Source organism: Clupea harengus, chromosome 12, assembly GCF_900700415.2.
Source record: "Clupea harengus chromosome 12, Ch_v2.0.2, whole genome shotgun sequence".
Classification (NCBI taxonomy): domain Eukaryota; kingdom Metazoa; phylum Chordata; class Actinopteri; order Clupeiformes; family Clupeidae; genus Clupea; species Clupea harengus.
The window spans coordinates 24419431-24444864 of record NC_045163.1 but is presented as its reverse complement, the minus strand read 5'-3'; the positions used below and the strand labels follow the sequence as shown (position 1 = coordinate 24444864).

The 25434-nt window shown below is 46.2% G+C and overlaps 4 protein-coding genes across 13 annotated transcripts in view; 2 read left to right on the top strand and 2 right to left on the bottom strand.

Moving 5' to 3' along the window:
* sptan1 (spectrin alpha, non-erythrocytic 1) overlaps positions 1-14324 on the top strand; it is a 40641-nt gene extending 26317 nt beyond the window's left edge. For 4 of the 9 annotated variants that reach the window (XM_031578412.2, XM_031578411.2, XM_031578409.2 and 1 more), the window contains 30 exons: positions 699-790; positions 1126-1270; positions 1678-1859; positions 2089-2188; positions 2401-2598; positions 2984-3130; positions 3254-3357; positions 3483-3645; positions 4083-4097; positions 5418-5549; positions 5806-5943; positions 6096-6200; positions 6493-6701; positions 6841-6961; positions 7068-7189; positions 7385-7517; positions 7640-7738; positions 7935-8094; positions 8258-8334; positions 8643-8852; positions 9085-9381; positions 9729-9841; positions 10597-10614; positions 11102-11164; positions 12222-12276; positions 12763-12959; positions 13149-13202; positions 13326-13472; positions 13615-13762; positions 13865-14324. In XM_031578412.2, coding sequence (XP_031434272.1) covers positions 699-790; positions 1126-1270; positions 1678-1859; positions 2089-2188; positions 2401-2598; positions 2984-3130; positions 3254-3357; positions 3483-3645; positions 4083-4097; positions 5418-5549; positions 5806-5943; positions 6096-6200; positions 6493-6701; positions 6841-6961; positions 7068-7189; positions 7385-7517; positions 7640-7738; positions 7935-8094; positions 8258-8334; positions 8643-8852; positions 9085-9381; positions 9729-9841; positions 10597-10614; positions 11102-11164; positions 12222-12276; positions 12763-12959; positions 13149-13202; positions 13326-13472; positions 13615-13762; positions 13865-13990 — 3870 coding nt within the window. In that variant the 3' untranslated portion in view covers positions 13991-14324. The remainder of the gene's footprint in view (positions 1-698; positions 791-1125; positions 1271-1677; positions 1860-2088; positions 2189-2400; positions 2599-2983; positions 3131-3253; positions 3358-3482; positions 3646-4082; positions 4098-5417; positions 5550-5805; positions 5944-6095; positions 6201-6492; positions 6702-6840; positions 6962-7067; positions 7190-7384; positions 7518-7639; positions 7739-7934; positions 8095-8257; positions 8335-8642; positions 8853-9084; positions 9382-9728; positions 9842-10596; positions 10615-11101; positions 11165-12221; positions 12277-12762; positions 12960-13148; positions 13203-13325; positions 13473-13614; positions 13763-13864) is intronic. The other 5 variants (XM_031578416.2, XM_031578413.2, XM_031578417.2 and 2 more) reach the window with 3 other exon arrangements.
* Positions 14223-19455, bottom strand: dync2i2 (dynein 2 intermediate chain 2). Its single transcript, XM_012837867.3, has 9 exons — positions 18619-19455; positions 18208-18456; positions 17983-18092; positions 17734-17891; positions 17533-17642; positions 17259-17426; positions 16704-16936; positions 16159-16319; positions 14223-15157 (listed from the first exon to the last, which is right to left on the bottom strand). The coding sequence occupies exons 1-9, from the start codon at positions 18694-18696 to the stop codon at positions 14919-14921; spliced, it is 1506 nt and encodes a 501-aa protein (XP_012693321.1). The 5' UTR covers positions 18697-19455; the 3' UTR covers positions 14223-14918.
* Positions 19456-19801: 346 nt separating this feature from the next.
* setb (SET nuclear proto-oncogene b) lies at positions 19802-23698 on the bottom strand. Of its 2 annotated transcripts, XM_012837923.3 has the most exons (8): positions 23407-23698; positions 22169-22226; positions 21936-22078; positions 21570-21673; positions 21368-21481; positions 21099-21269; positions 20777-20920; positions 19802-20594 (listed from the first exon to the last, which is right to left on the bottom strand). In XM_012837923.3, exons 1-8 carry the CDS (start codon positions 23477-23479, stop codon positions 20574-20576), a joined length of 828 nt encoding a protein of 275 aa, XP_012693377.1. In that variant the 5' UTR covers positions 23480-23698; the 3' UTR covers positions 19802-20573. The 2 variants fall into 2 exon arrangements, with proteins under 2 accessions (XP_012693377.1, XP_031433693.1); XM_031577833.2 differs by lacking the exon at positions 20777-20920.
* Positions 23699-24756: 1058 nt separating this feature from the next.
* pkn3 (protein kinase N3) overlaps positions 24757-25434 on the top strand; it is a 15819-nt gene continuing 15141 nt past the window's right edge. The window contains exon 1 of the mRNA XM_031578029.1: positions 24757-25263. Coding sequence (XP_031433889.1) covers positions 25243-25263 — 21 coding nt within the window. The 5' untranslated portion in view covers positions 24757-25242. The remainder of the gene's footprint in view (positions 25264-25434) is intronic.

The following is a 25434-nucleotide window of genomic DNA, read 5'->3' as shown; positions in this document are numbered from 1 at the left end:
GTCCCTTTGTTCTATTTTAGTTTATTCTGTCTTTTCCGTTTTCCCGTTTCCACTTGTCTTTTAGATCCTCCATTTGTTCTGTGTTTGTCAAGTCCTTGCCATCATCGTAGTGAACCTCCTTTTGTTTAAGTGTTGCATACTTCAGCTCATTCCATCAAACATACACGTTGCCCTTTCACTGATCATCTGGCCTGAGCTCAGGCAGGAAGCACTCAGTTCCCACCGACTTCCCCCCCGATTCTCCTCCTCCATTTTGTGTTTGCTCATGCCCGTGCATCCCCTCCCTACTCCGTTCCCTCCATGATCACGTCCTTCCTGAATGTCAGCCATCTTTACTAAAACAGCAAGCTTTCATAGGATCATAGTTTCTGAATGAATTCTTGAAGTAATTGACTAAATATTCAAATGATTTAAAGGAAAGTTATTTGAAGGAAAAAAGTAATTGTGTTCACACAAGCTTTGTCAGTCTACCTTTTTACTGTGCAGTCTGACTTCAATCTGTTTTAATCTTGTATATGCATTTGTAGCTGAAATATTTATTTTTTTAGGCATTTATGTATTTTATTTAGAGACTAAAGCTTATGGCATTAATATTTATAGAACAGGTTTAAATGGTTATAGTCCCTTTTGAGGGCATCTGTTCACCTGCCTGTGTGTGTGCGTGCGTTGAAGACTAACAGTGTGTGTGTTGTGTCTAGGAGCTGAATAATCGCTGGAGGGCTCTGCAGCAGCTGGCCGAGGAGAGGAGCAACATGCTGGGCAGCGCTCATGAGGTGCAGAGGTTCCACAGGTAAGAGGGTTACACACAGCTACACACACACACACACACACACACACACACACACACACACACACAGCTGCACTTACACACAGCTGCACTTACACACAATTTCACACACACAGCTGCACTTACACACAATCACACACACACACACACACACACACACACACTAGACTACCTCCTCTTGTGCCTCTGATTACATGTGCACTTTCATGCGTGTTATTCACATCACATATTTGATGTTTGCATTAGAGTCTACCGCCCACTGATGTTATTCCACTGGAGAGAAAGAAAGAGAGAGAGAGAGAGAGATACTAAAACTGATCATATTCTCTCCATCATAGGGATGCTGATGAGACTAAGGAGTGGATCGAGGAGAAGAACCAGGCTCTGAACACTGATAACTACGGCCACGACCTGGCCAGCGTGCAGGCCCTGCAGCGCAAACACGAAGGCTTCGAGAGAGACCTGGCAGCCCTGGGAGACAAGGTATGCAGAGACACACACACACACACTTCTTGCGTTCAACAACTAATCAGTGCATATGGTTGGGTTTCTTTCCAATATTCTCAGTACAGTATATATTTACCATCGCTGTGACAAGGGTGTTCCTGCTGTTTCCTGCGTGAATCTGTATTTAGCTAGAATGCAATTAAACATCAGGGTGGAGAAGACTGTCTGAGTCCCTCGCTGGTGCTCCTTGGCCAACTGACCGCCGGTTGTGTGGCGTTGCCCTTGTGTGGCGTTGCCCTTGTGTGGCGTTGCCCTTGTGTGGCTTTGCCCTTGTGTGGCTTTGCCCTTGTGTGGCGTTGCCCTTGTGTGGCGTTGCCCTTGTGTGGCTTTGCCCTTGTGTGGCGTTGCCCTTGTGTTCATCTCTCTCCCCCCCCACCCCTCAGGTGAACTCTCTGGGCGAGACGGCCGAGCGGCTGATCCAGTCGCACCCCGAGGCGGTGGACGACATCAAGGAGAAGTGCACCGAGCTCAACACCGCCTGGAGCAGCCTGGTGGGCCGCGCCGACCAGCGCAAGGACAAGCTGGGCAACTCCCACGACCTGCAGCGCTTCCTCAGCGACTTCAGGTGAGCGCCGCGGGGCACCAACACTGGAAGCTCTCAGCAGGACGACTCGTGTTCCACTTGTTACACACTATCCACCTGAAAGACAAAAAATGAAAATAAATAAGCAGAAGGTCATTTCACAGAAAAAAAAACTGAAGGAAAGAAAGAAGAAATGGAAATTGTGAGGAATCATTAGTGGTTGATATTAAGTTCAGACATTTGATGATGGTGTTGATCTGTCTGTCCACAGAGACCTGATGTCCTGGATCAACGGCATCAGGGGGCTGGTGTCCTCAGACGAGCTGGCCAAGGACGTGACCGGAGCAGAGGCGCTGCTGGAGAGACACCAGGTGACCTACCACACCCTACCACACCCTACCACACTCCCTAGTCAAAGCTGCAACTAGTTCCACCAGAACCAGAACACAGTTCTTATTCTGTTCTATACAAAGTGGTCGTTGCTCTCCAGTTCATTACTGTTTCTCTCTCTCTCTCTCTACCTCTGCCCTCTCTCTCACCCCCCCCATCTCTGACCCTCTCTCTCTCTGCCCTCTTTCTCCAGGAGCACCGCACTGAGATCGATGCCCGTGCGGGCACCTTCCAGGCCTTTGAGCAGTTTGGGCAGCAGCTGCTGGCCCGCGGGCACTACGCCAGCCCTGAGATCCAGCAGAAGCTGGAGGCGCTGGACCGCGAGCGGGCCGACCTGGAGAAGGCCTGGGTGCAGCGCAGGATGATGCTGGACCAGTGCCTGGAGCTGCAGGTGAGTCCGCCACACCAGAACACTCACAACCTCAAATCTCTCTTTAAATGAGAACACGTTTATTAACAAACAAGCCGAAGCCAGACTCCGGTTCTTCTGGATTGTCTTGTGTAGCGATGGTAAATGTTGTTGAATTACCTGTATCAACTTTAAGATCATCATCCTAGGCCTAACTTCTCAAACATGAGACAAACGGTCCCAAGTGCTACATGAATAACCTGATGGTCAGCCATGTCTCACCAGGGGCAGTCCAGTGATATGACAGACCAAACATCCATGTAGCATTTAAAACAATTAAGGTCACCACCAACCTGATGATTGGATTGATGATGATCGATATATTGTTTTCCCTCTCTCCCCCCCCCCCCCCTCTCTGTCTCTGTAGTTGTTCAACAGGGACTGCGAGCAGGCGGAGAACTGGATGGCAGCGCGCGAGGCCTTCCTGGCCAGCGACGACAAAGGAGACTCTCTGGACAGCGTGGAGGCCCTCATCAAGAAGCACGAGGACTTCGACAAGGCCATCAACGTCCAGGTCAGCCCCGCCTACACCATCTCACCAGGGCTCACTCAGTCACACAAACTTCAGTGGTGTGTGTGCAGACGTCGAGTAGGCTCGGGGTTGATCGGTGTGATTTTGCCCTTCTGATCTCTGTAGGAGGAGAAGATTGCAGCCCTGCAGTCTTTCGCTGACCAGCTGATTGGAGCAGACCACTACGCCAGGCCAGAGATCCTTGACCGCCGCAATGAGGTGTTGGACAGGTCAGAGCAGCCATCCTTCAACCACTTCAACAAAGCCCTCAAAATGGTGCCTGCTTTAAATGTACCCTGTGTGTGCGTATTGGCGCCAGATTGGTCACCCGTCATGTTTGTGTTTCGGCCTGTAGATGGCGCCGCTTGAAGGCTCAGATGATTGAGAAGCGCTCCAAGCTGGGAGAGTCGCAGACTCTGCAGCAGTTCAGCCGAGACGTGGACGAGATCGAGGCCTGGATCAGCGAGAAACTGCAGACGGCTTCTGACGAGTCCTACAAAGACCCCACCAACATCCAGGTACCGCTCAACTACTCTCCACCTGTGGAGTCACTTGTGCGCTAACTGTTGTTTGTTTGTTTGTTTGTTTGTTTACTGTTTTGGTGAATCGGCATCAGGTTCTTCTAATGTATATTTGGAATGAGTGTTAATTTGATTAACAGGAAAAAAAAAACAACCATCTTAATCAGTTTTACATGTTGTGTTGTTAGTTTGTTTATAACCGCAGTCTGTGAAGTTAATCCTGTTCCAGTCCGGGAACCTCCTTGTCAATAATAAAGCCTCAATGCCCTGCCCCTTTCGTAAATAATAGTCTTCGTACCCAGTCCTTCTTGTAAGCAATGAACTGTGAATACCCAGTCCCTCTGTGCAAGCCCCCCCCATGCCGACTCCTTCCCCACTGACCATTGACCAATAACTGAACTGAACCTCTCTCTGTTTTTATTGTCTGTTTTTAGCTGTCCAAGCTGCTGGTAAGTTGGAGTAGTGTGTCCCAGCTGACTAACCCTAGGCCCTCCTCACGTGTCTGTACCGTGTCTCTGTGTCTTGTGTGTGTCACGTTAGACACGTAGTCCAGTGCCATCTGTCTACTGTGTCCATCACACCTGCGCGTGTTGTGGCTTCTTTTTTGGTTTCTTAATTCAGTTTGTTCCATCTTGTAATTTTGTTGTCAAAACATACCATCATCTTTTTTTTTGGTCCTTTATGTTTTGAGTTCAACCATTCTGTTTTTTTTGTATCCATCGTTTCGATGTGAATGTTCAATTGCTGGGCGTGGCTTCCGATTTTCTTTTGTCTGAAGCTGGTTGTTTTGTTTATAAACTCGTTCCACACTGCTTGTTCCAATGACCTGGAAGGCAATGACGACAATACTTTTGGTCATTGAGCCTCTAAAGCAGTTATGCTTTATTAAATTATTTAAGTTAAGTAGTTATGCTATTCATCAATATCTATTGGTATCTGACCGTTAAAACAATGGAAGGAGAGGAGGAGACTTTAGCCAAAAACACAGCTTTGCTTTTAAATGTTTTTTGTGTTCGTAAGCAACCTGTAGTAGAACTTCAAGCTCTCTACTAGGGAGCCCAAACAGCTTTTGCAGCGTTGTTAAGTCTGTGTATTTAAGTAGACGTTTTGCGTCAACGCTTTAGCCGAGTGCCGTTATCCTCTCCTCTCGCTCTCTCCTTCCCGTTTGCCGTCTTCTGTTCAACATGTGGAACGACCTAAAGACAAAACCTCTCAGCTTCCGTAGGTGCTCCAGAGATGTGCATATGTCCTGGATGACATCAGTCTTCACTTCATTTATCTTCAGTGTCTTGTCTGTCACTGTAGTTTGTCCTGTCTGTAGGAGTAGGACACATCATCTGTCCACGTTCTTGAGTGGTGTCTCAATGTCACTGTTTTGTGTTCACCACACCTTAATTGGGTGCCCCCGGTGCTTCAGACACTCTTAATAGCCACATTCTTTTGGACCCCAAAGTTGAGCAGAACTTCACTCTTACTTACTCAACACAATCTGAACTAGCCACACACACACACACACACACACACACACACACACACACACACACACACACACACACACACACACACACACACACACACACAGACAGACAGAGCTAGCTCATGTACACAATCTGAACTAGACACACACACACACACAAAGCTAGTTCATGTACACTATCTGAACTAACTGAAAAAAGGGGCGAAGACACAGCGGCATCAGTCCACTCTCTTGTGAACCCCTCCTGTGATTTCTCACGGCTTTCTTTCCCCTCCTCCTCCGCCGCCACCAGAGCAAGCACCAGAAGCACCAGGCCTTCGAGGCCGAGCTCCACGCCAACGCCGACCGTATCCGCGGCGTGATCGACACCGGCAACGCTCTTATCACGAGAGGAGCCTGTGCCGGCAGCGAGGATGCCGTCAAGGTAAGTCAAAGAAAGAGTGTGTAGGATAACTTTTTTTTATGTTAATGGTCAAATTCATGGCTGTGATCTAACCTGTTAAGTGTGTGTGTGTGTGTGTGTGTGTGTGTGTGTGTGTGTGTGTGTGTGTGTGTGTGTGTGTGTGCGTGTGCGTGTGCGTGTGCGTGTGCGTGTGCGTGTGCGTGTGCGTGTGCGTGTGCGTGTGCGTGTGCGTGTGCGTGTGCGTGTGCGTGTGCGTGTGCGTGTGTGTTGTCATCAGTCCCGTCTCAACGCCCTGGACGAGCAGTGGCAGTTCCTGGTGAACAAGTCTGCTGAGAAGAGTCAGAAGCTGAAGGAGGCCAACAAGCAGCAGAACTTCAACACGGGCATCAAGGACTTCGACTTCTGGCTGTCTGAGGTACGCGCGACTAGCACCGCGAAATGACCCAATAATACAGATTTGGTTTTGAAACACTGTTGAGGATAAACACTTCTGATTGACGTGCTGTCTGATGGTGTTGCAGGAGTTGAAGTGTTTCTAATAGGGCTGTTTTCTGCTCTGTTCCACAGGTTGAGGCTCTGCTGGCCTCTGAGGACTATGGCAAAGACCTGGCCTCAGTCAACAACCTGCTGAAGAAGCACCAGCTGCTGGAGGCTGACATCTCTGCCCATGAGGTAACCAGGATTTCCTTCAACCACTGTCTGATTGGTGGATTAATATTACTGAAATATTATTACTGAAAAATATTACTGAAATATTATAACTGAATAATATTACTGAATAATAATACTGAAATGGCACAGTAGTGTAGTACATCAGTGTAGTTCGCTGATGAAAGTGGAAGAGGGTTTTTTTCCCTATCTAGACAGGAATGGCATTGGCTGTGCAAATTCACCGTGTGTGTATATCTGTCGGTATGTTTGCTGACTGTGCTCTCTGTGTGTGTGTGTGTGTGTGTCTCCTCAGGACCGCCTGAAGGATCTGAATGGCCAGGCTGACAGCCTGATGGGCAGCCAGGCCTTCGACACCACACAGGTGAAGGACAAGCGCGACGCTGTCAACGGCCGCTTCGGCAAGATCAAGAGCATGGCTGGAGGCCGCCGTGCCAAGCTCAACGAGTCGCACCGCCTGCACCAGTTCTTCAGAGACCTGGACGACGAGGAGTCGTGGATCAAGTAAGTGCGCCCCCTAGTGTCCATGGCTGTAGTGCTGCAATTGAAGAACACACTGGTGGTTTTGATAGTGTTATTACTAGAGGATTTAGTTTCTTCAGCTAGTGAACTGACAGCTTTGTTTTCCACTCGGCCCTTTCAGAGAAAAGAAATTGCTTGTGAGCTCGGAGGATTATGGACGTGATTTGACAGGAGTGCAGAATCTGAGGAAGAAACATAAGAGGTTGGAGGCTGAGCTTGGCGCCCACGAGCCGGCCATTCAGGTGAGAGATCGGGCCTCAGCTGTTCTCCTTACCCGCTGTAGTGTGCAAGTTCCACATCCAGCTGTGACTGACTGAGCTAAACGTCTCTGTGTCTTTTTTTGATCAGTCTGTGCTGGACACTGGCAAGAAGCTGTCGGATGACAACACCATTGGCCAGGAGGAGATCCAGCAGAGGCTGGCCCAGTTTGTGGAGCATTGGAAGGAGCTGAAGGACTTGGCTGCTGCCCGGTAAGATCACACGCCGACCGCTAAACATGCTAGCTTCACAGACATCCGCTTCTACTCCTCAAAGCAAAGGAGTGTATTTTCACATGTTTAGACTTTTAGACCATGCTGATGCTGATGTTGTTCTGCTGTGTGTGTGTGTGTGTGTGTGTGTGTGTGTGTGTGTGTGTGTGTGTGTGTGTGTGTGTGTGTGTGTAGCGGGCAGAGACTGGAAGAGTCGCTGGAGTACCAGCAGTTTGTTGCGAATGTGGAAGAAGAGGAAGCATGGATCAATGAGAAGCTGAATCTGGTTGGAAGTGAAGACTACGGTGATACGCTGGCCGCTGTGCAGGTAAACGGAACTCCCTTATAATATCTGTGCGCTCTGAAGTCTGAAGTCTGGACTGGTGGTGCATCCTTGCTCACAGAGCTGAAGGAAGCGGGTGGTCATGTGTGTGTTCTCCATCCCCACAGGGCTTGCTGAAGAAACACGAGGCGTTTGAGACTGACTTTACTGTGCATAGGGACCGAGTGAACGACGTATGTGCCAACGGAGATGAGCTCATCAAGAAGGTAAATGACATCACAACATGTGTGACCATGTGAAGTCATTCAGTCAAATTAAACCAAATACACCTGTCCTCGTGCCACCGCTGCACTTTGGCAGCTACTGTCTATAGTCTCGCGTACGTCTCGTGTATTGTGTGACTGTTGTGAGGCCAGGGAATCAAGAGTCTCTCTCTCGCTCTCTCTCTCGTGTGTCCTGTAGAACAACCACCACGTGGACAACATCACGGCCAAGATGAACGCCCTGAAGGGGAAGGTGACCGAGCTGGAGAGGGCCGCCGCCCAGAGGAAGGCCAAGCTGGACGAGAACTCTGCCTTCCTGCAGTTCAACTGGAAGGCCGACGTGGTGGAGTCCTGGATCGGTGAGTGGGAGTTGGGGTTATAAGATGTGGTGGATCCCTGGATGGGTGAGTGGGGTTATATGATGGGATGTCCTATGGAGAGGCTCCAGTATGATGAGAAGAGTGTAACCGGAGCAAAGATCTCTGTGTGTTTCTTGTTCTTACTGTGTCTGCATGTGTACAGGTGAGAAGGAAAACAGCCTGAAGACTGATGACTATGGCCGTGACCTGTCCTCCGTGCAGACCCTGCTCACCAAGCAGGTACAATACACACACACACACACACACACACACACACACACACACACACACACACACACACACACACACACACACACACACACACTCAAACCCACAACAATGTTGTGACTTTTCTGAAAATCAGTATTGTATAACAATATAATGTATGCATTTTTATAATTTATCACAAAATTGAGACACACGCAAAAGACCGGGTTTCACTTACATGTCTGCATGGCCCCATCAACACTCCTAACACCTTTCTCTCTCTCTTTCTCTCTCTCTGTCTGCTTCCTTCCTTCCTTTCCCCTGCTGGGCCGCTTCTGCAGGAGACCTTTGATGCTGGTCTGCAGGCCTTCCAGCAGGAGGGCATCACCAACATCACCGCCCTCAAGGACCAGCTGCTGGCCGCCAAACACGTGCAGTCCCGTGCCATCGAGGCTCGCCACGCCACGCTCATGAAGCGCTGGAACCAGCTGCTGTCCAACTCGGACGCCCGCAAGAAGAAGCTTCTGGAAGCTCAGGATCACTTCAGAAAGGTCAGTGCAACAGCAGACGCCATATAGATGTGCAGTCTTTGTAGAAATTTGGACAGAAACTGGTAAAGCTTCCTTTTTTTTGTTATTCAAATATGACTTAGTCAGGATGGTATGTAAAGCTTGATTCATTGTCTAAAAGTACTTACAATATCCCTAATACTCCATTTAATGGTGGAACTATATGGTATAATTAAATATTCCTTCAACATTCCACTGTCTTGCTCTCATCTAGGTGGAGGACCTGTTCCTGACCTTCGCCAAGAAGGCGTCGGCCTTCAACAGCTGGTTTGAGAACGCAGAAGAAGACCTTACGGACCCGGTGCGCTGCAACTCGCTGGAGGAGATCCGGGCGCTGCGCGACGCCCACGACGCCTTCCGCGCCTCGCTCAGCTCCGCCGAGGCCGACTTCAACCAGCTGGCCGAGCTGGACCGGCAGATCAAGAGCTACCACGTGGTGTCCAACCCCTACACCTGGTTCACCATGGAGGCCTTGGACGAGACCTGGAGGAACCTGCAGAAGATCATCAAGGTAACAGACACTAGCTGGAGAAGCTGTTTGACGTTTTGGACACCAAGTAAAGGAAACTGGCCTAATAGTGATCTGTAACACTCCCAGTGATGCCTAAAGACATAGAAACAACAAATCCACAACATATGTGATGTTTACAGTTACAAAATTCAGCCATTCTGATGCAGGCTGATGCCAGTGTATCTTTAGGCCTCTGGTCTGTCCGCACTTGTCACGCCTACTGTAGGTGTTGTAGAAGTACTGGGGATCAGGTGCTGAGTTGTCACCTGTTTGTGCTTTCTTACCACATTTCTCACACTCACGTCCGTCTTTCCCCCTCCCTCTCTAACCCCCCCCCCCCCCCCCAGGAGCGAGAGCTGGAGCTCCAGAAGGAGCAGAGGCGCCAGGAGGAGAATGACAAGCTGCGGCAGGAGTTTGCCCAGCACGCCAACGCCTTCCACCAGTGGCTACAGGAGACAAGGTGGGGGAGGGGGGTCCTGACACGGCACCGGATTTATGTTAGGATTTTTGTGTGTGTGTGTTCCATACCATAGTGTGTGTGTGTGTGTGTGTGTGTGTGTGTGTGTGTGTGTGTGTGTGACCAGTACACTAGACCATTTTTCAGAAATGTCTTGCATGAAATTCATGGAATGTGTGGTTTTATGGGCTATATATCTCGGGGCGTTATTCTCCTGGCGTCTCCTAGCTGACTGCCATTGATATCTGGGATAGAAGCCTAGTGCATGTAGTAGTACACACTTGTGATGCATGCAGTCATACAGTAGGGGGCGTTGTGATGCATGCAGTCATGCACTATGGGGCGTGGATGTTCTGAACTCTGAATGGTAGACATGTTGAACTTCTGCACAGTGGATCTTCTGTTTGTTCAGTCACCAGTGTGTAAACTCATGTTTTTAAGTTCATGGGAAAAGTCAGCGCATGTGTTAGCTAGATCGCCTACATGTTTTGTTCAGATTTTGGGGGGCTTTAGTGTTCGTGCCACTGCCACTTTAGACACGCAAGTTAAGCTTCATGCAGACAAACTTCCTGTGCGGACTCTGCGTGTGTTTGTGTCATGTGCCTCTCCGTGAGGTAGAGCACTGGCAGAGATGTCTGCTTGGTGTTTTAACCAATGTTTTTTTCTTTCTTTCTCTCTCCCCCCCCCCCCCCCCCCCCCATCGCCCCTTCCTGCTGTCTCGCTGCTTCCTCGATGCTTGGGATCATTTTTCTTATCAGGACATACCTCCTGGATGGGTTAATATCACATTTTTATCTCTTCCCATTTGCTGTGTGGTCTGTGTTGTGCTTTGTCATGTGTGATCTGTGTAAAAGTGTGTGTGTGTGTGTGTGTGTGTGTGTGTGTGTGTGTGTGTGCGTGTGTGCAAGGTGTGAGTGAGTGTGCTTTGGGTGTGTTGTGACCGATCATGTCAGTTGAGCCCAGTTGTTGCGTAAAGAAAGGTACTTGGAGAGAGTGGAACTTTGCCCAAGGCAGGTTTGCCCATTATTTGCATTGGCAGAGACTAGGACCGCAGAGACGAGTAGCAGACATGCTAACGGGGCAGAACTGCTACTCCAGGTTCCAGGCTCAAACGTGAATGTACATCTCATCTGTATCCTCTGTGTCTCTCTTTTTATCCTAGTTTTATTTATTTTTCTCTTTTTCTATTTCTCCTTCTGTTCTGTTCTTTAATACACTCTTCATCCCTTCCCTCCTCCTCCTCCTCCTCCCTTCTCTGAATAGCATAGCCTATCGACGGGTTATCCGTGTCTATCAGTACGAGGTCGATGATGATCTTTCAGGAAGGTTTTACTTTACCTTATTTCCTGGATTCACCCTCCTTACCCCACCCCACTCCACCCTGTTTGGTAGCTCTTCATGCACGCGAGTCTAAACACACCATTTGGGCTCTGGCGTGTGCAATTCCCTTTTACTAACCTTCACTGCAATGTGGCTACAAGAAACCTGAGATGACGCATTTGATTTCAAGCTGCTCAATCAAACAAAAGCCTGGCTACATTGAGCACTTCATAAACAAGTGTACCGTTCACAAGTTCTTTTTTCATAGTAATTTTCATGCACCAGTTTCAGGGATGGAAACTGCAAAAAAAAAAAAAAAAAATGTGGGACTTGTTCATACATACACGACTTTCCTTTAGCAGATCTGAATTTGGGCCGTCATATTGTTTGTTTTGTTTGTGTCCTGTTTCTTCCACATTGTTTGGAAAGAGTGGGTTCTCACGTTCACCATTTTAAAAGATCAAATCCACTCAATTCCATTTCCTTCCACTATCCATGTAATTACACCTATAATGAAAGAATACTTAAAGTGAGAAAACAGCAGTTTCTAGCCCTGTGAGTAGAGGTCCTAACCTCGCATGGTAAGGGATACCATGAGTATGAAATGGCTTCTTTGGCATGGGCTGAGTGGCAGTTTTTAGGTGCATTCTGGAATACGTAGTTCTATCAGCTTCCATTCAGAAACTTGGGTAAGTTCTGTCAACAACTCAAGAGTTTGCTTACATTCTTTAACATTTAAATGTTAAATGACAAAAACAGTCAGAAAAGAAATGATTACTTATCCAGTGAACTTAGCATATACATCAAATAATGCAAGTGCAAGTTTAGTTTTTCCCCCTTAAAGAAGAAAAGCCTGGGTCTGGCTGTTCACAAGATGCTTTATCGCACTTCAGAAAGCTTTAATACTCTGTCAAGGTTGATCTGCAAGACGCCATAAGTAATTGTAGTGTGTCTGTGTGTTTGAGTGAAATGAGTTAGTGCGTAATGGATGTGGCATGCTGTCTCACGGCTGTGGTGTGTGTTTGGAGCCCTGGCGTTCTCTCATTGTGTTCTGTACGAACAGGTCCTGCATGGTGGAAGAATCCGGAACTCTGGAGTCACAGCTGGAGGCCACCAAGGTGAGGCAAAAAGCCGTAATTCACACAGCTATATTCTAGACTGGCCAGTTGTACCAGTTAACTGACAACATGCACTAATGAGCCAGCTAAGCACGGATAAGTAGAATCCGTATCCACAAGCCTTCAATCCACATTGCCATTCGAGAGGCAAACTCAGGTCAACACAAAGCTGATTATCCCTGGGCAATAAATCTCTAATGCATATGATCAAGAGTTTACTTATTAAAATTCAACCTAAGCAAACTTATGTTTACATTTGCAATGGTGTCTGACTGGCTCACCTTACACAATACATTATGCGGTGATGTGGACTTTGTAATTCAGATTTGTCAAGACTGGCTTAACATGACATTATGAGATTTTTAAGTTCTGAAATGAGCACTACAGTTGGTGCATGCTGCAATTGGATTACTGTAGATACTGATGTTTTGTTAGTGTTGCCTCTGTGTGCGAAGTTTATCCCTGTGTTCCTTTCCCTCCCTGCAGCGTAAGCACCAGGAGATCCGTGCCATGCGCAGCCAGCTGAAGAAGATCGAGGACCTGGGGGCGGCCATGGAGGAGGCGCTGATCCTGGACAACAAGTACACGGAACACAGCACCGTGGGCCTGGCCCAGCAGTGGGACCAGCTGGACCAGCTAGGCATGAGGATGCAGCACAACCTGGAGCAACAGATTCAGGCCAGGTTGGGACCCACGCCACACCACGCAACACACGCCACACACACACACACACACACACTTTTAGTCTTACAGAAACAATGTGGACAGGCTGCAGTAGAAACACATGCCTCTGACGGTAACCAAAGACTGATTCAGAGTGGAGGTGCGATCCTTTTTGGCTAACTTTTGCCTGCTTTTCTCTCCCTCTCCAGAAACACAACAGGTGTGACAGAAGAGGCGTTGAAGGAGTTCAGCATGATGTTCAAGTGAGTCGCACCCTGGAAAACGTGTCTATTAGGTTCAAGCACATGGTGTAGTTTTGTTTGTATACTGTGGCTACGCACTCTTAGCTGTGTTACTCTTTTGAGCCTCTTGGTTTTTGCCCCCAGGCACTTCGACAAAGAGAAGTCCGGTCGTCTCAACCACCAGGAGTTCAAGTCGTGCTTACGTTCCCTGGGTTACGACCTGCCCATGGTGGAAGAAGGAGAACCAGATCCCGAGTTTGAATCCATATTGGACACGGTGGATCCCAACAGGTGGGCACTCCACACCCCTCATAACTGACTAAAGCGTGATGCAAAATCAAATCAAATAAATGATTGTTTGAATGACGTGAATGTGTGTTAGACATAGCAACTTCTTTTAAAGTGTAACATGAGTGTATGTCTGTGTTTGCAGGGATGGCAACGTGTCCTTGCAGGAGTACATGGCCTTCATGATCAGTCGCGAGACAGAGAACGTCAAGTCCAGCGAGGAGATCGAAAGCGCCTTCCGTGCCCTCAGCGCCGAGAACAAACCGTTCGTCACCAAGGAAGAACTCTACCAGGTACCCACAAGAGCCCTTTCACTTATATCAGTCGGTATCAGTTGGCCATCTCAGTGTTCTGGTTCTGAAACTAAGCCTTTCACTCTTTTCCCAACCTTCCAGAACCTGACCAAGGAACAGGCAGACTACTGCATCTCCCACATGAAGCCCTACCTCGACAGCAAGGGCCGAGAGCTGCCAACCTCCTTCGACTTCGTGGAATTCACTCGCTCGCTTTTCGTCAATTAAACTCCCCGCCCCTTTGCCTGCCAGTGACCAATCGGCACGCGTTTATCGCACCACGCACACCAATCGATACACAGCTGAACTGCATGATTCCAACACTAGAGTTCTCCATAGAACTCCGTATCTATCTATCTAGCTAATCTTAAACTATTTATCTCACACTCTTTGTGCTTCACTGACAACAATAGTGTAGTGGATCTGTCTGCATTTTCATTGTGGTTGTTTTTAGCTGTTAAAGTGCTTTGCTTGATTTTAACAAACTATAGAGAGAGGATATTCTGTAACATCACCTGTAAGACTGCAGTGTGCATTAATAAACGCTACTGGTTAGAACTGGTAAGGTTGTACTGAGTGGCTTTATTTCCTTGTGGAAAAACAGATTCCAGGTTTTTTTTTCGTGTTTCTTCTTTTTAATAAAAAAAAAACCAAAGATGTAAAATAAATAGTTGTAACAAACATACAGAAAATGAATAAGTAATAAGCCAAATTTGTATCAGTCATTTTAACAAATTCCATTCAACTTGCAGGTCATTTGACATAACATTTTATTTAAGGTCACTAGAACAGACAAGTCTAGCCACTAAATCAAGTGAGGGAACTGCTTCCTCACCATAGGGCAAAAAGACCAAGCCAGCATTTCCAATAATGAGTTAATAGTGTTTGGGTAAAATAGGCCGAATCCCTTGACCTTCCCTTGCAGCCCAGGAGTAGCGTAGGGGTGGGCAATGGGGTGTTTGAGTGTTAAAAGTGTTGGAAGGATGACGGGATGAGCTCAAATGGGACACCTCATCCTCTGCCCTCCTACGGCCGTGCCCCATAGTGTTCTTCAGGGGTGCATATAACGGGATCAGTCCTCCGCCCTCCCATGGACGTGCCCCTTAGTGTTCTTAAGGGGTGCATATAACGGGATCAGTCCTTTGGCCTCCTCAGGTCAGTCTGCCGCCTCATTGGCCAGCTGTTCCAGCTGTGCAGTCTCTCGGGGCCCTTGTTCTGTTAAGTTGGCACTGAGCTGCCAGATGTTGATGGTGCCGTCGGCGTTTCCTGCTGCCAGAAGGTGGGTCTGCCGCGGGTTGAACTCCAGACAGTACACAGGTTTACCACCGGTCTCCTGGTCAATGGTGGTGGCAGCCCTGAGCGACCGCCGGCCCAAGTCAAAAATCTGCACCAAACCTTTAGAAGCCAGAGGACGGTTGTTAGAATAGAATCACGTTTATTGGCCAAGTAAGTTTGCACAAACAAGGAATTTGACTCCGGGTATAGTGGCTCTCAGTGTACTTACACAAAATATACACTACAACACAACAGTACAACGGTCTAAGAAAGTATATACAAGGAGGAATGGCTATATACAGGAGCTGTGAATTGTAAACACAACAAATAGTGCAAAGAAGTGGAGCGTGCAAGAAGTGCAGGGATAAATATTAAACGGTAAGAGTATGACGTAAGAAGTACAGTATATACAGCCTGTATAGTTATACAGTTGTATTTGAGAATAAAATAAATAAATATGATTACTATGTTATTGAGAGCGAATTACAATAACTACTCTTGATCCACCCTTTGTATCCAATTATCTGTATCTGCAATATTATTGTACTCTTCTTTTGAGGAAAGGATCTGCCTCCCACAGACGTTTACTATGATGACTGGACTGGAAACAATTGCATTTGGTTTGGTTTGGAGCAATCAGCTGAGCATCAATCAAAATTACCAGGAAATTGGTGCTCATTAGGGCTTATTAGATGGAATTTTGATTGATGCAAATCGGATTGCAGCTCAGGCTTGCAGCGCAGACTGAGCTGAAGGTATTTAAACTAGCGGAGACAGCTGACACAAATACAGTGTGGAGAATGTCTTTCCTTTTATGGTTCCACAATTATATACAGATATTCAACTGCAGGAATAGTTACGTCTGAGTTTCAAATAAATGCATTTACTCATCAAAACGTGGATAAACCCACGATCTGCATCTGTGTGCTATGGTAGATTTTCAGCAAATATAGTACAAATATAGTTTGCTGAAAATCTACCAGCGCAAACAGATCCAGACCGTGGGTTTCTCCACATTTTAACTGTACTGCACTGACAAGATATTCGATCACATGCATTCACTGCGGCAACAGTGCTGCACACTAGCGCTGAATCACGCTCCACCACACAATGCCTCCCACCTTGTCCCGTGGCTGCTGCGAAAACCAGTGGGCGTGTTGGAGACCAGCGCACTGCGAACACGTATGATGAGTCACACACCCGCAGAGACAGCAGGGGCTCAGGCTGGAGCAGGCTGTGGAGGTGGGCCAGGCCATCTGTCCCCCCGCTCACAAACAAGTTCCTGAAGCCCAGACAGAGAGACCAGCTCACCGACGGTTCACTCACGAGATGAATCTACTTCACAACTCATCATTTCAATGAGGACTAATAAGCCTTAGTAGCGTCATACTGAATGAGTAGCTCAGAATAATGGCTCAGAATAACTAAGGATGTACAAAACGAGCTTGAATGTCTCACTGACTTAACTCCCAAAAGTAACAGCAGAATAAATGCTGTGGGGTCACATTAGAAGAGTTTGATTAGGTCCCTACGAGCCACTCGTGTAGAATGGAGGAAAGTGTACTTTGTGTAAGTTGTACTTAAACTTCTAATTAGGCAATAAGCATACATGTTATGACATTCAATGGGATTACAACTGATGAAGGAATTTCAAGGAAGTGCTCACCTGTGAAATGGGGAGTATTGTAGGGAGTGAACAGGGCCGCTGCTGGGCGAGAAGCAGAACTGGGCAGGAGCCCGCAGGGTCACACTCTCACCATCAGGGGGTGCTGCAGACACTGTCTGACTGGAGAAGGCGCATTTGAGGACCAGACCCCCCTCGGAGCCCACCAGGAAGGAGTCCAGATCCCAGGGGGAAACGGCGAGGGCTGTGACCCCTATACTACTGCCACCTCTTGCCTACAGAGGACCAGAGCTTCAGTTTATGACCAGGTGAGACACACTGCAGACACTTGCTTGCACATTTTACAGTCCCGTACCCCCTTTTTTCATGTTGGAAACCGCTGCCACGCTCCCTCCCCCCGAGCACATATTCCGCCTTCAGACTATTTAGATTGACGTAAATATGTCTATGGCCCACAGCTACGGGCCCCCAAGACCCATGAGCCCAGGTGCGACCGCACCTGCTGCACCCCCTATAGTTACGCCCCTGGCTATGTGTTAGCTAAATACAGGCACTGGCCCAGTTGGATGGTTCTGGCTGACTCCATAGCACCCTCACCTTGCTCAGTGTATTTATCATGGGCACCTGCTGTCGAACCAGGGCATATCCAGAGGCCAGGACCAGCCTGCTCTCCACTCCATCAACACGCCACTGCAGAACTCTGCCTCCTGAACCTGCACTCAACAGATCCAGCTCCCCCCTGCGAGACCCTGGAACCCAGTGCACCTACACAAAAGTTACCCAAAAGCACCAAAAGATGGAGAAATGAATTAGAACTGATTGAATAGAATGCAACTGTGAATGGAAGATTGACATGGCAGTAGGGCTCTACCTGATACACTGGCTCCCTGTGAGTATCGACAGACATGCCAGTCTGAGCCAGGATGGGGTCTTGTGTGCGGCTGGTGTCCCACACCACGACCTCCCCACTGTACAGCCCACCTACAGAGACAGGAAGTGGCATGAAGACAGTAGGGGAGGACTAGGGTGGCATGCTTCTATCCCCCATTTAAACCATTAACAGGGTCCTTACCCGCTATCAGAGAAGGGCGCTGGGGATGGAAGGACAAGCACATGACAGCACTGGCCGCATCTATGATCAAGTCCGGCCGCTTGGGATCCAAGCCCCTTCGGTCCAAGTTCCAAGTGCACACACAGCATCTTTCTGTGCTCCAGTCACCATCATCAATTCTTGAAATAATACACATACAGGTAAGATCTAAGGTAACAAAACGCGCTAAATACAACGGTGAGAGTGTGTGAGCTGTCCAAGACATGTTACCGGCCAAAAGCACAAGCAATGACAGAGCCTGTGCAACTCCACGACAAACTGGTAACTTGGAGCCCTCTTGACTGAGCATCCGGATGTTGAAGTCGATGAATACACGACACCTGATAACACAATAGTAATACGGAAAAGACATGGTAAGCATACAGTGTACAGTATATGTCAATCATATCTAATCTGTCTGACACAGTCTGGGAATGTCCAGAACACTGCCCTCACCGTTTCATTGTGATCAACCCAATTTACTTCAAATCCATCGAAAGCATGGCTCCTGGAATTCTTTATCAACTCCTTGATGATCATATTCTCGACTCCATCCAAGAATTCCTTTAAACCAGGGTGGTCGACGCTCGTCTCGTGGTATTCGTAAAAGCTGTCCCCTGCATCGGTCTGTGTGCCACTATCCGAAACATGTTGTGCCTGGACTTCAGCTTCTGCCGTGTGCAGTGGCAATGTTTGACAGCTCCTCTGCAAGAGATTGATTGAAATCTCTCAAAATACATACACTTCATGGAACACACGAGCATGATTTTAGACTGTTTAGAGCGCGTTGCCTGAATAGTTAACTTAGGGTAGCTAGCTAGCTCTGCTGGCTAATTAAGCTAACACCGTTTGGACAATATAAGTTACCGACTCCTGCACCGACTGAAGTGATTTTCTCCATGATGATTCTGTGCCAACAGTATCCAAAGTTTCGTCCGTGAACATTGTGCCTAATTTCACCTTTACCTCTTAGGTACTCAGACAGCCAGGAAGCTAACTAACTCAATGACAACCACACGCTTGGTGTAAATTATTCAGTTAGGACAGTAACTTATTGCTATAGGCTAATACGCCGTTTGACTGAGCAACATTATGCTAACGTTAGCTGAGATGTTTATCTAGGAATAAACCAAATATTAATCCTGGCTCATCATTTAGCTTGCTTGCTACACCCCATCTTTACCAGTGTTAACTTGACTATAAATCATAACACAATAACGTATTATATCTCTTCCACGGGAACCAAACGTATGTGTGTTAGTGTAGCGTGTTGTTTAGCTGCTCTAGGATCAGGTAAAAACTTCCGCTTTACTATTTCCTAGGAAACCGATGCACCAATGGGTGATTTGCTTGTCACCCTCGTGTCAACCTGTAAGATTGGTCTAGAAAGATCAACATGATTACCTCTGGCAGGTCAAGAGCACTTTATATGGTTAAGCACTGCTGTACCTGCGAATTGCGGTCGGATCGCCAAATGTGTCGTCAACTTCAGAGACATATTAGTTATTTGTGTACTGTAAACGAAGGTTAAATGGTTTGTTTTGCAACGCTAAATTTGGAACTGTTCCAGTATGATTGTGCGTAAGATAGTCCGAGTCTGGCTGCGCAGTGCACCCAGGTTTCCAGTTGCGCTGAGAAAGATTGGAGTATCACTCCACATCTTCCAGTCTCCACCGTACGACATTCTTAAAACAGATAGTCCACTACTAATAACCTTTTACTTTAATTTATGTGAAGCACATTGTGTATCTATGTGAAGCACATTGAATTACCACGGTGTATGAAATGTGCTATATAAATAAACTTGCCTAATGTATAATTTACAGACTGGCATCAGCTACATTAACTTGCCCATTAGGATAAGACGCAATTTGCAAATATCCACACAGAAATGTTTTAAATAATAGTCTTGCTACTGACCAGTCACTTCTCAAGGAAAAAGGTGGAGAAAAACACCACAGGTACGAGACCTTTTCGTATTCTACAGGCTCTTTATTTTCTCTCACTTAAATAATAATCCTTTCAGCCAAGCTCAAAATACAAGAGGAACTTTTTTTTGTGTTTTGTTTTTATTAAAAATGTAAATTTCAAACCTCATGGGTGTCTGTAAAACATTACAATGAAACTTCAATCAACATAAACCCAAATGTTGATGTGTCAAATGCCCACTTGCCCCACCCAACCCTTGTTAACTGTCCACAATGACTGTTGTACCCTGATATTGACCCCAAAGAAATTTACAAGAGGTGACAACAAGCTGGTGCTTCCCATTTGTCCAAAACACATAGGAAAAACAGTGTCAACTCATGGGGCTTACCTCTGCACTGAAGAAAAAAAAAAAAAAAAAAAAAGAGAAAAGGAAACAAATGTGGCTACTTTATCTATGATTAGGTCATCACTGCACCATGGCTTATCGTTATTCAACTCACAACCATTCACAGAAAAATGTACTTACTTATATATAAACTGCTATTTTACTTAATTACTCTACATAAGATGACGTGCAGATGGTTAACAATTCTTATTGTCTTTGGAGATGGGTGTGGTAATTGAAAATGATGCAAGAGGCTTCAGCAACGAGACTGCCACCAATTTTCCAATGCAGGCATGTCCAGGGAATTAACTTGTATTAGACATGGTAAGGACAGGAGAGGCTTCAGTAGAATAAAAGACGGAGCACAAAATTCATAACAAAACAAAATAAAAACAAACAAAAAAACAACAAAAACAAAAAAGCTCTTTTGCTCCCAATGGTTGAAGGATGAACAGGTCAAAGGGGAAAAAACGGGTATGAAAGTAATTGGAATAGGTCCCCGTGACGTTTAATCATCTTCTCCATCATCCTGTTACAAAGAGAAGAGAAGCAGTTAGTCACCTAATAATGTTTACACAGCCGTGAACAACTCCGCTAACTAGGTGAATTTAATACAGAGCTGCCATTGTATTTTCTGCTAAACCAATAGCTGGCACAATCAGTCAACCCAATGCCCCACTCCAACACCCTAGCCCCAAAAATAGACTGCACCTCTCCGTCTTCGCCATCCTCCTCATCATCATCCTCCTCTCCCTCATCTTCATCTCCTTCCTCATCAATGTCTTCCAGACCCTCTTCCTCTTCATCCTCATCATCTTCCTCTCCCTCACCTTCTTCATCCTCCATGTCTGGTACCTGTGAGCATCAAAAGGAACTTAAATCTACGACCCAAACTGTTTTTCCACGGTCCCCCGCAAAATTCTATCCAAAGCAATAAAGACGAGAGCATATTTTCCATTAGGTTACGCTTCTCAGTTACTAGCCACATCACAATGCATAGTTTTAGCAGGAAGACCCCTGTGCTGGCTCTTACCAGGTAGTACTGTAAAGGGTTGGGCCAGATGTCATCCTTGATAACCTCGCCAAGCTCATCTGCTCCTGCGTCTGAGTGATCAGTGAACCATGTGAAGAAGCTCTCCGGCTCCTCATGTTGCCTCTTTTTACCCGCTTTATTCTGTGTTTGGCCAGTACGTTTCGTCAAATCCTACGAGAAACACCATACAGTTATAAAATCTCATAAAATCATAAGAGTAGCAGCATACTTTGACACAAGTGAATGTTTAGACTGTCGGCAGTAATTACCTTTCCAGCTTTCCATTTGATTTCGGTTGATTTTGAGGATGGGTCACCGCTTTCATTCAAATGGAACTCTTTCGACAGGATTTTATTTTCAAAGTAAAAATTCTCATCGAAGTACTGCAACAAAAAAGACAACCACCAGGTTAATATATGATCGCTTGTGTTATACATGTGTGTGTTTGTGTGTCATACTTGGACCACTTACAAAGTCTATTCTGTAACCTGATTTGATGTCCTCAAACTCAGTGACCTCCACCCTGGTAAGGTAGTGAAGTGCCTCCTCATCTTCCTCACCAAGCAGGGCTGAGACTATCACAAATAAACAAACAATCATAATTAGAAAAAAATTAAAAACTTTCCAGAACTCAAAAACATGCATGTTTAACAATATTGGCAGGTGAATTATTGTAATGTTCTTTCTATTTGATTACATTACAGCATATAGGCAATCATGTTAATTGTAATTCACTCCAACTTGAGCTAGTGTGTCCCTGTATTTCAAAGTATTCCCATAACTCAGACAGACTGAAAAAACCTCAAGAAAAATCTAAGGTAATCTAAATTGACTTACCTTGTGGATGGTTGACGAACGTTGTGACCCAGAAGTTGGGGATTTTGGCTATGAGTTCTGACCTCTTCTGGAAGAATGGCTGGCGTAGCTTATTGTACTTCTGCTCTACTTTTAAAATCTCCTCACTTGCCTGTTCATTCAATCTGCGAGGAAGAACAACACGTAAGAAAACAAGCACTAACCGAGAAAAAAAAAATCAGCTAAGTAGTCTCTCGAATGCAATACTACGGTACCTGTCAATTTCATTCTGTACTTCATCGATGTGTTCGATAGCTTCCTGTTGCTCTTTTTCTGGAACAGGACATAATTGAATAAGGTCAACATTTGGAGCACTGATGCAGAACAAAACATTAGTACATGACAATGAATCGGGAATGAGCTTTGCCCGTTTAGCTTGTTACTTTTTTTGTACAAAAAGACACCGAGTATTAAGGTTATTCTACGGAACCATAGTGAATATATACTACATGACTTTACCATAGTATACATTCTCACAAACACTGTTAAAGGCAAGAACGAGTCCAGTTTAACGCTATTTATTATTTCATAACGTTATACAGACAGCGATCCATGCTGGCCCAAAACTCTGCTCAAGAGTAGTTTACCTTGACCATCACTTATCACCTTCGGTGGTTCCGGCCACACTGATACCCTACGGGTCAACATACTGGCCACGGGCTTACAAGAACTCTCGCCCGAAGTAGTCACTCAAGCCGTTCTGATGCTGCTTCCTGCTGCTACACAAGGCCGCGTGGTTTGAATGAGGAAGGCCGCACGCTGGAAATCCTAAGTCCAGCCTAGCTCACTTGCTAGTTACCTGGCGTTGTCTAGCTAGCGTGCGTTCCTTGGTCGGGGAACTACGTAGCTGCGTTCTAAGCATTTCCAGTGATACATATGAAACCCCGAACTGAAGAACACCACAATTACCATTCGAGCTTTGGCCATTGAATGCCACAGAATTCAAAAAGAGTTCAACAGGGGGCACATGTAGCTAACCTGCTAGGATGCGATGGCGGGGCAACACAATAAGTGGGAGCGTACCGTTAGCTAGCAAGCTAAGCTAGCAAGCGCAGGGCCTTGTGTATCATACCAAAGTACACAACTACCAAAAGTATCCATTTATTAAATGAACATTTTTTTGAGACGGCGCACTGAGGCTGTAGACATATCTTCTTGGAACGCAAGTAGGTATGAGATATACAGCCAAGTGTTCCTTGAAGTCACATGCGTGGCACAATGAATTCTATGCAAGGGGAACATGGCCTCCCCGAACCGTCTGTTGTTTCGCAAACACATTCGCACTACCCTGTAGCAAATGCTGTGGTACAATATCATCACTCACGAACGCCCCTCAGCACTTATTTAGCTACGCACAGTGCCTGATAATGCAAAGACCAACTCATTCGCAACATTAATGACTACGAAGAGAACAAGTGAAAATGGCGGTGCTTAGGAGGCCGCCATTACTTACCGGAGGTCTCGTCCGCTCCGTCATGGTTTGAGTTCTGCTCCTTTCTACCGACTTTCGCCGCCGAAGCCGACATGATTTTCGGATTCTGACAGTGCTGAACTCCTCAAAAATATATTCCGTTTAATTAGAAATCTCCCCTGAGGAAGAAAAAAGTTAGTTGAATATAGGTTGGAGAAGTGCGACTAAAAACGTGTGTCGTGCACCCCCACAGCATAAAACGAGAGGCTTAACACACCGCCGCCGCTTCCACCACCACACAGAGCTCAGTCTCACTCACGCGCTCCACTCCTCTTGCGAACGCGCTTTAGCTATGAAAATTGAATAGACAACCCCGCCTCTCGAGGGACGATTTACAAAACGCCGCTCGCTCCCGTTGTTACCTTCTGATTGGAGGTTATCAGTTTAGGGGTGGGTTGTTCCAATAAAGAGGTGTGGTTCTGTAGAAATAACGCCCAGAGTGCGTCACACAACAGAGATTCGCAGTCATACGCGTTTTTAATTTCTTGCCATAGCCCAATTGTCTGACAGACGGAGGATGATATACCGGTTCATTCATTTAAATTCAAAGAACTGTAATTTCGTTGTAGCCCTTTATGCGTGTGCACAATCAGTGCACAATTGTCTCTAACACGTAGCCTGTTTAGCGTGTAGTCTACACCAGGTGTTTAGAAATCCTTGTCGAATACATATTGCCCATGTAATTATGTAGGCATATGGATTGTTGAACTTCTATTGTGCATGATCAGCTGTTGCAGTAGGCTGTCCTAGATCAGGTCCTTGCCTACTGTGAAATGTCAGTTCAGTTCATAATGTTCCTTAAAATGGTTCATGTGATAACATTCATTTAATCATATTGTAATCAAAATGGGTTCAATTGTCTTACTCAAGCAGAATTGAAAATATGCCTAAATAATGTCATGTTTCCTTTACATATGTAGGGTACTTATGCTATGCTAACCCAGTTATAAGGGAAACTGAAGTGTGTCCTTCGTTTAAATTTGTGGGTTGGCTCATGAAACCATGTTGTTTTTGTCGTTGTTTGTTTAAATGATTTGTAGGCTATTTGTTTTTACAGCCATGGATGTGACTTGACACGCCCTGCCACAAACTTTTCCAATGAAGCTCCTTTTCAAAATGTCATCAGCAACTAAATTAAAATGCAGGTTTAGGTTAGTAGCTGGCTTATGTTTAACTTCGTATCAGTTCAATTTCTAAATGACATTACATTTGGTTAGCTGTTCCAGTTTGTTTGTTTACGGTAAGACTTGTGAACACACCGTATCAATCTTTACCTGTAGACATCGATGAATTGGTAAGCGAAATGAGGAGCGAGAAGTTTTGTTTTGATTGGCAGGAGGCTTAACCAACAGAAGTTTGGACAAGGAGGCGTCTCGGCGGATTCAAACCCCGGACCCAAACACAAAAAAAAACTTTCAGGGAAACGTAGCTACCGGTGTTATGGACAGTCTGGCAGTTTTCGCGAGAACAGCCAATGCTGTCGTTGGAAAGACTGGAAACTGAGTTCTGGTTCAACCCAGATTCTATGAGATCTATGAGATATGTGAAACGAATAGGGTGGTTACTGGCAATGCCTCTAATCTTCTAATTTGAAGAATTTACGTTACAACGATAGTAACTTTAACGTAGCCAGCCAGGCTAAGTGAATGGCAGCTGACCGCTTCGTCTGAAGCTAACCATAACTTACGAAGCAAGCAATCGTAGCGCTAGCCTGCTACGACGAAACAACGTTGGAAGACAGTTCAACTTTATTAGGACAGCAAGTCAAGTTTACCTTCTGGGTGGAAAGGGGACTTGGGTCTGTGAACATTAATTGGCATGGCGGGTGTTACTCTCCAGGTAAGGACACTTTTAATTTCAACAACGTGTTTTAATACCTCCATAAGTTTTTTTTTCATCAGTGAAATTGAAAACAAGGATATTTTAAATAAACGAGAGTTACTTAGCCAGGGCAAAGCAAAGACGTTTTGGAAACATATACCATGGCGTTAACGCTATGTGAATGAGTGA

What these genes read in the sequence shown, in the direction of transcription:
- setb (XM_012837923.3), bottom strand. Translation starts at nt 23,479, where the DNA reads ATGTCGGCTTCGGCGGCGAAAGTCGGTAGAAAGGAGCAGAACTCAAAC. An exon ending in CGGAGCGGACGAGACCTCCG is followed by an intron (nt 22,227 to 23,406) that starts GTAAGTAATGGC and finishes GTCCTGTTCCAG; the next exon opens with AAAAAGAGCAACAGGAAGCT. An exon ending in GTACAGAATGAAATTGACAG is followed by an intron (nt 22,079 to 22,168) that starts GTACCGTAGTAT and finishes TCTTCCTCGCAG; the next exon opens with ATTGAATGAACAGGCAAGTG.
- dync2i2 (XM_012837867.3), bottom strand. Translation starts at nt 18,696, where the DNA reads ATGTTCACGGACGAAACTTTGGATACTGTTGGCACAGAATCATCATGG. An exon ending in GGGTTGATCACAATGAAACG is followed by an intron (nt 18,093 to 18,207) that starts GTGAGGGCAGTG and finishes TTGTGTTATCAG; the next exon opens with GTGTCGTGTATTCATCGACT. An exon ending in GCGCCCTTCTCTGATAGCGG is followed by an intron (nt 17,643 to 17,733) that starts GTAAGGACCCTG and finishes CTGTCTCTGTAG; the next exon opens with GTGGGCTGTACAGTGGGGAG.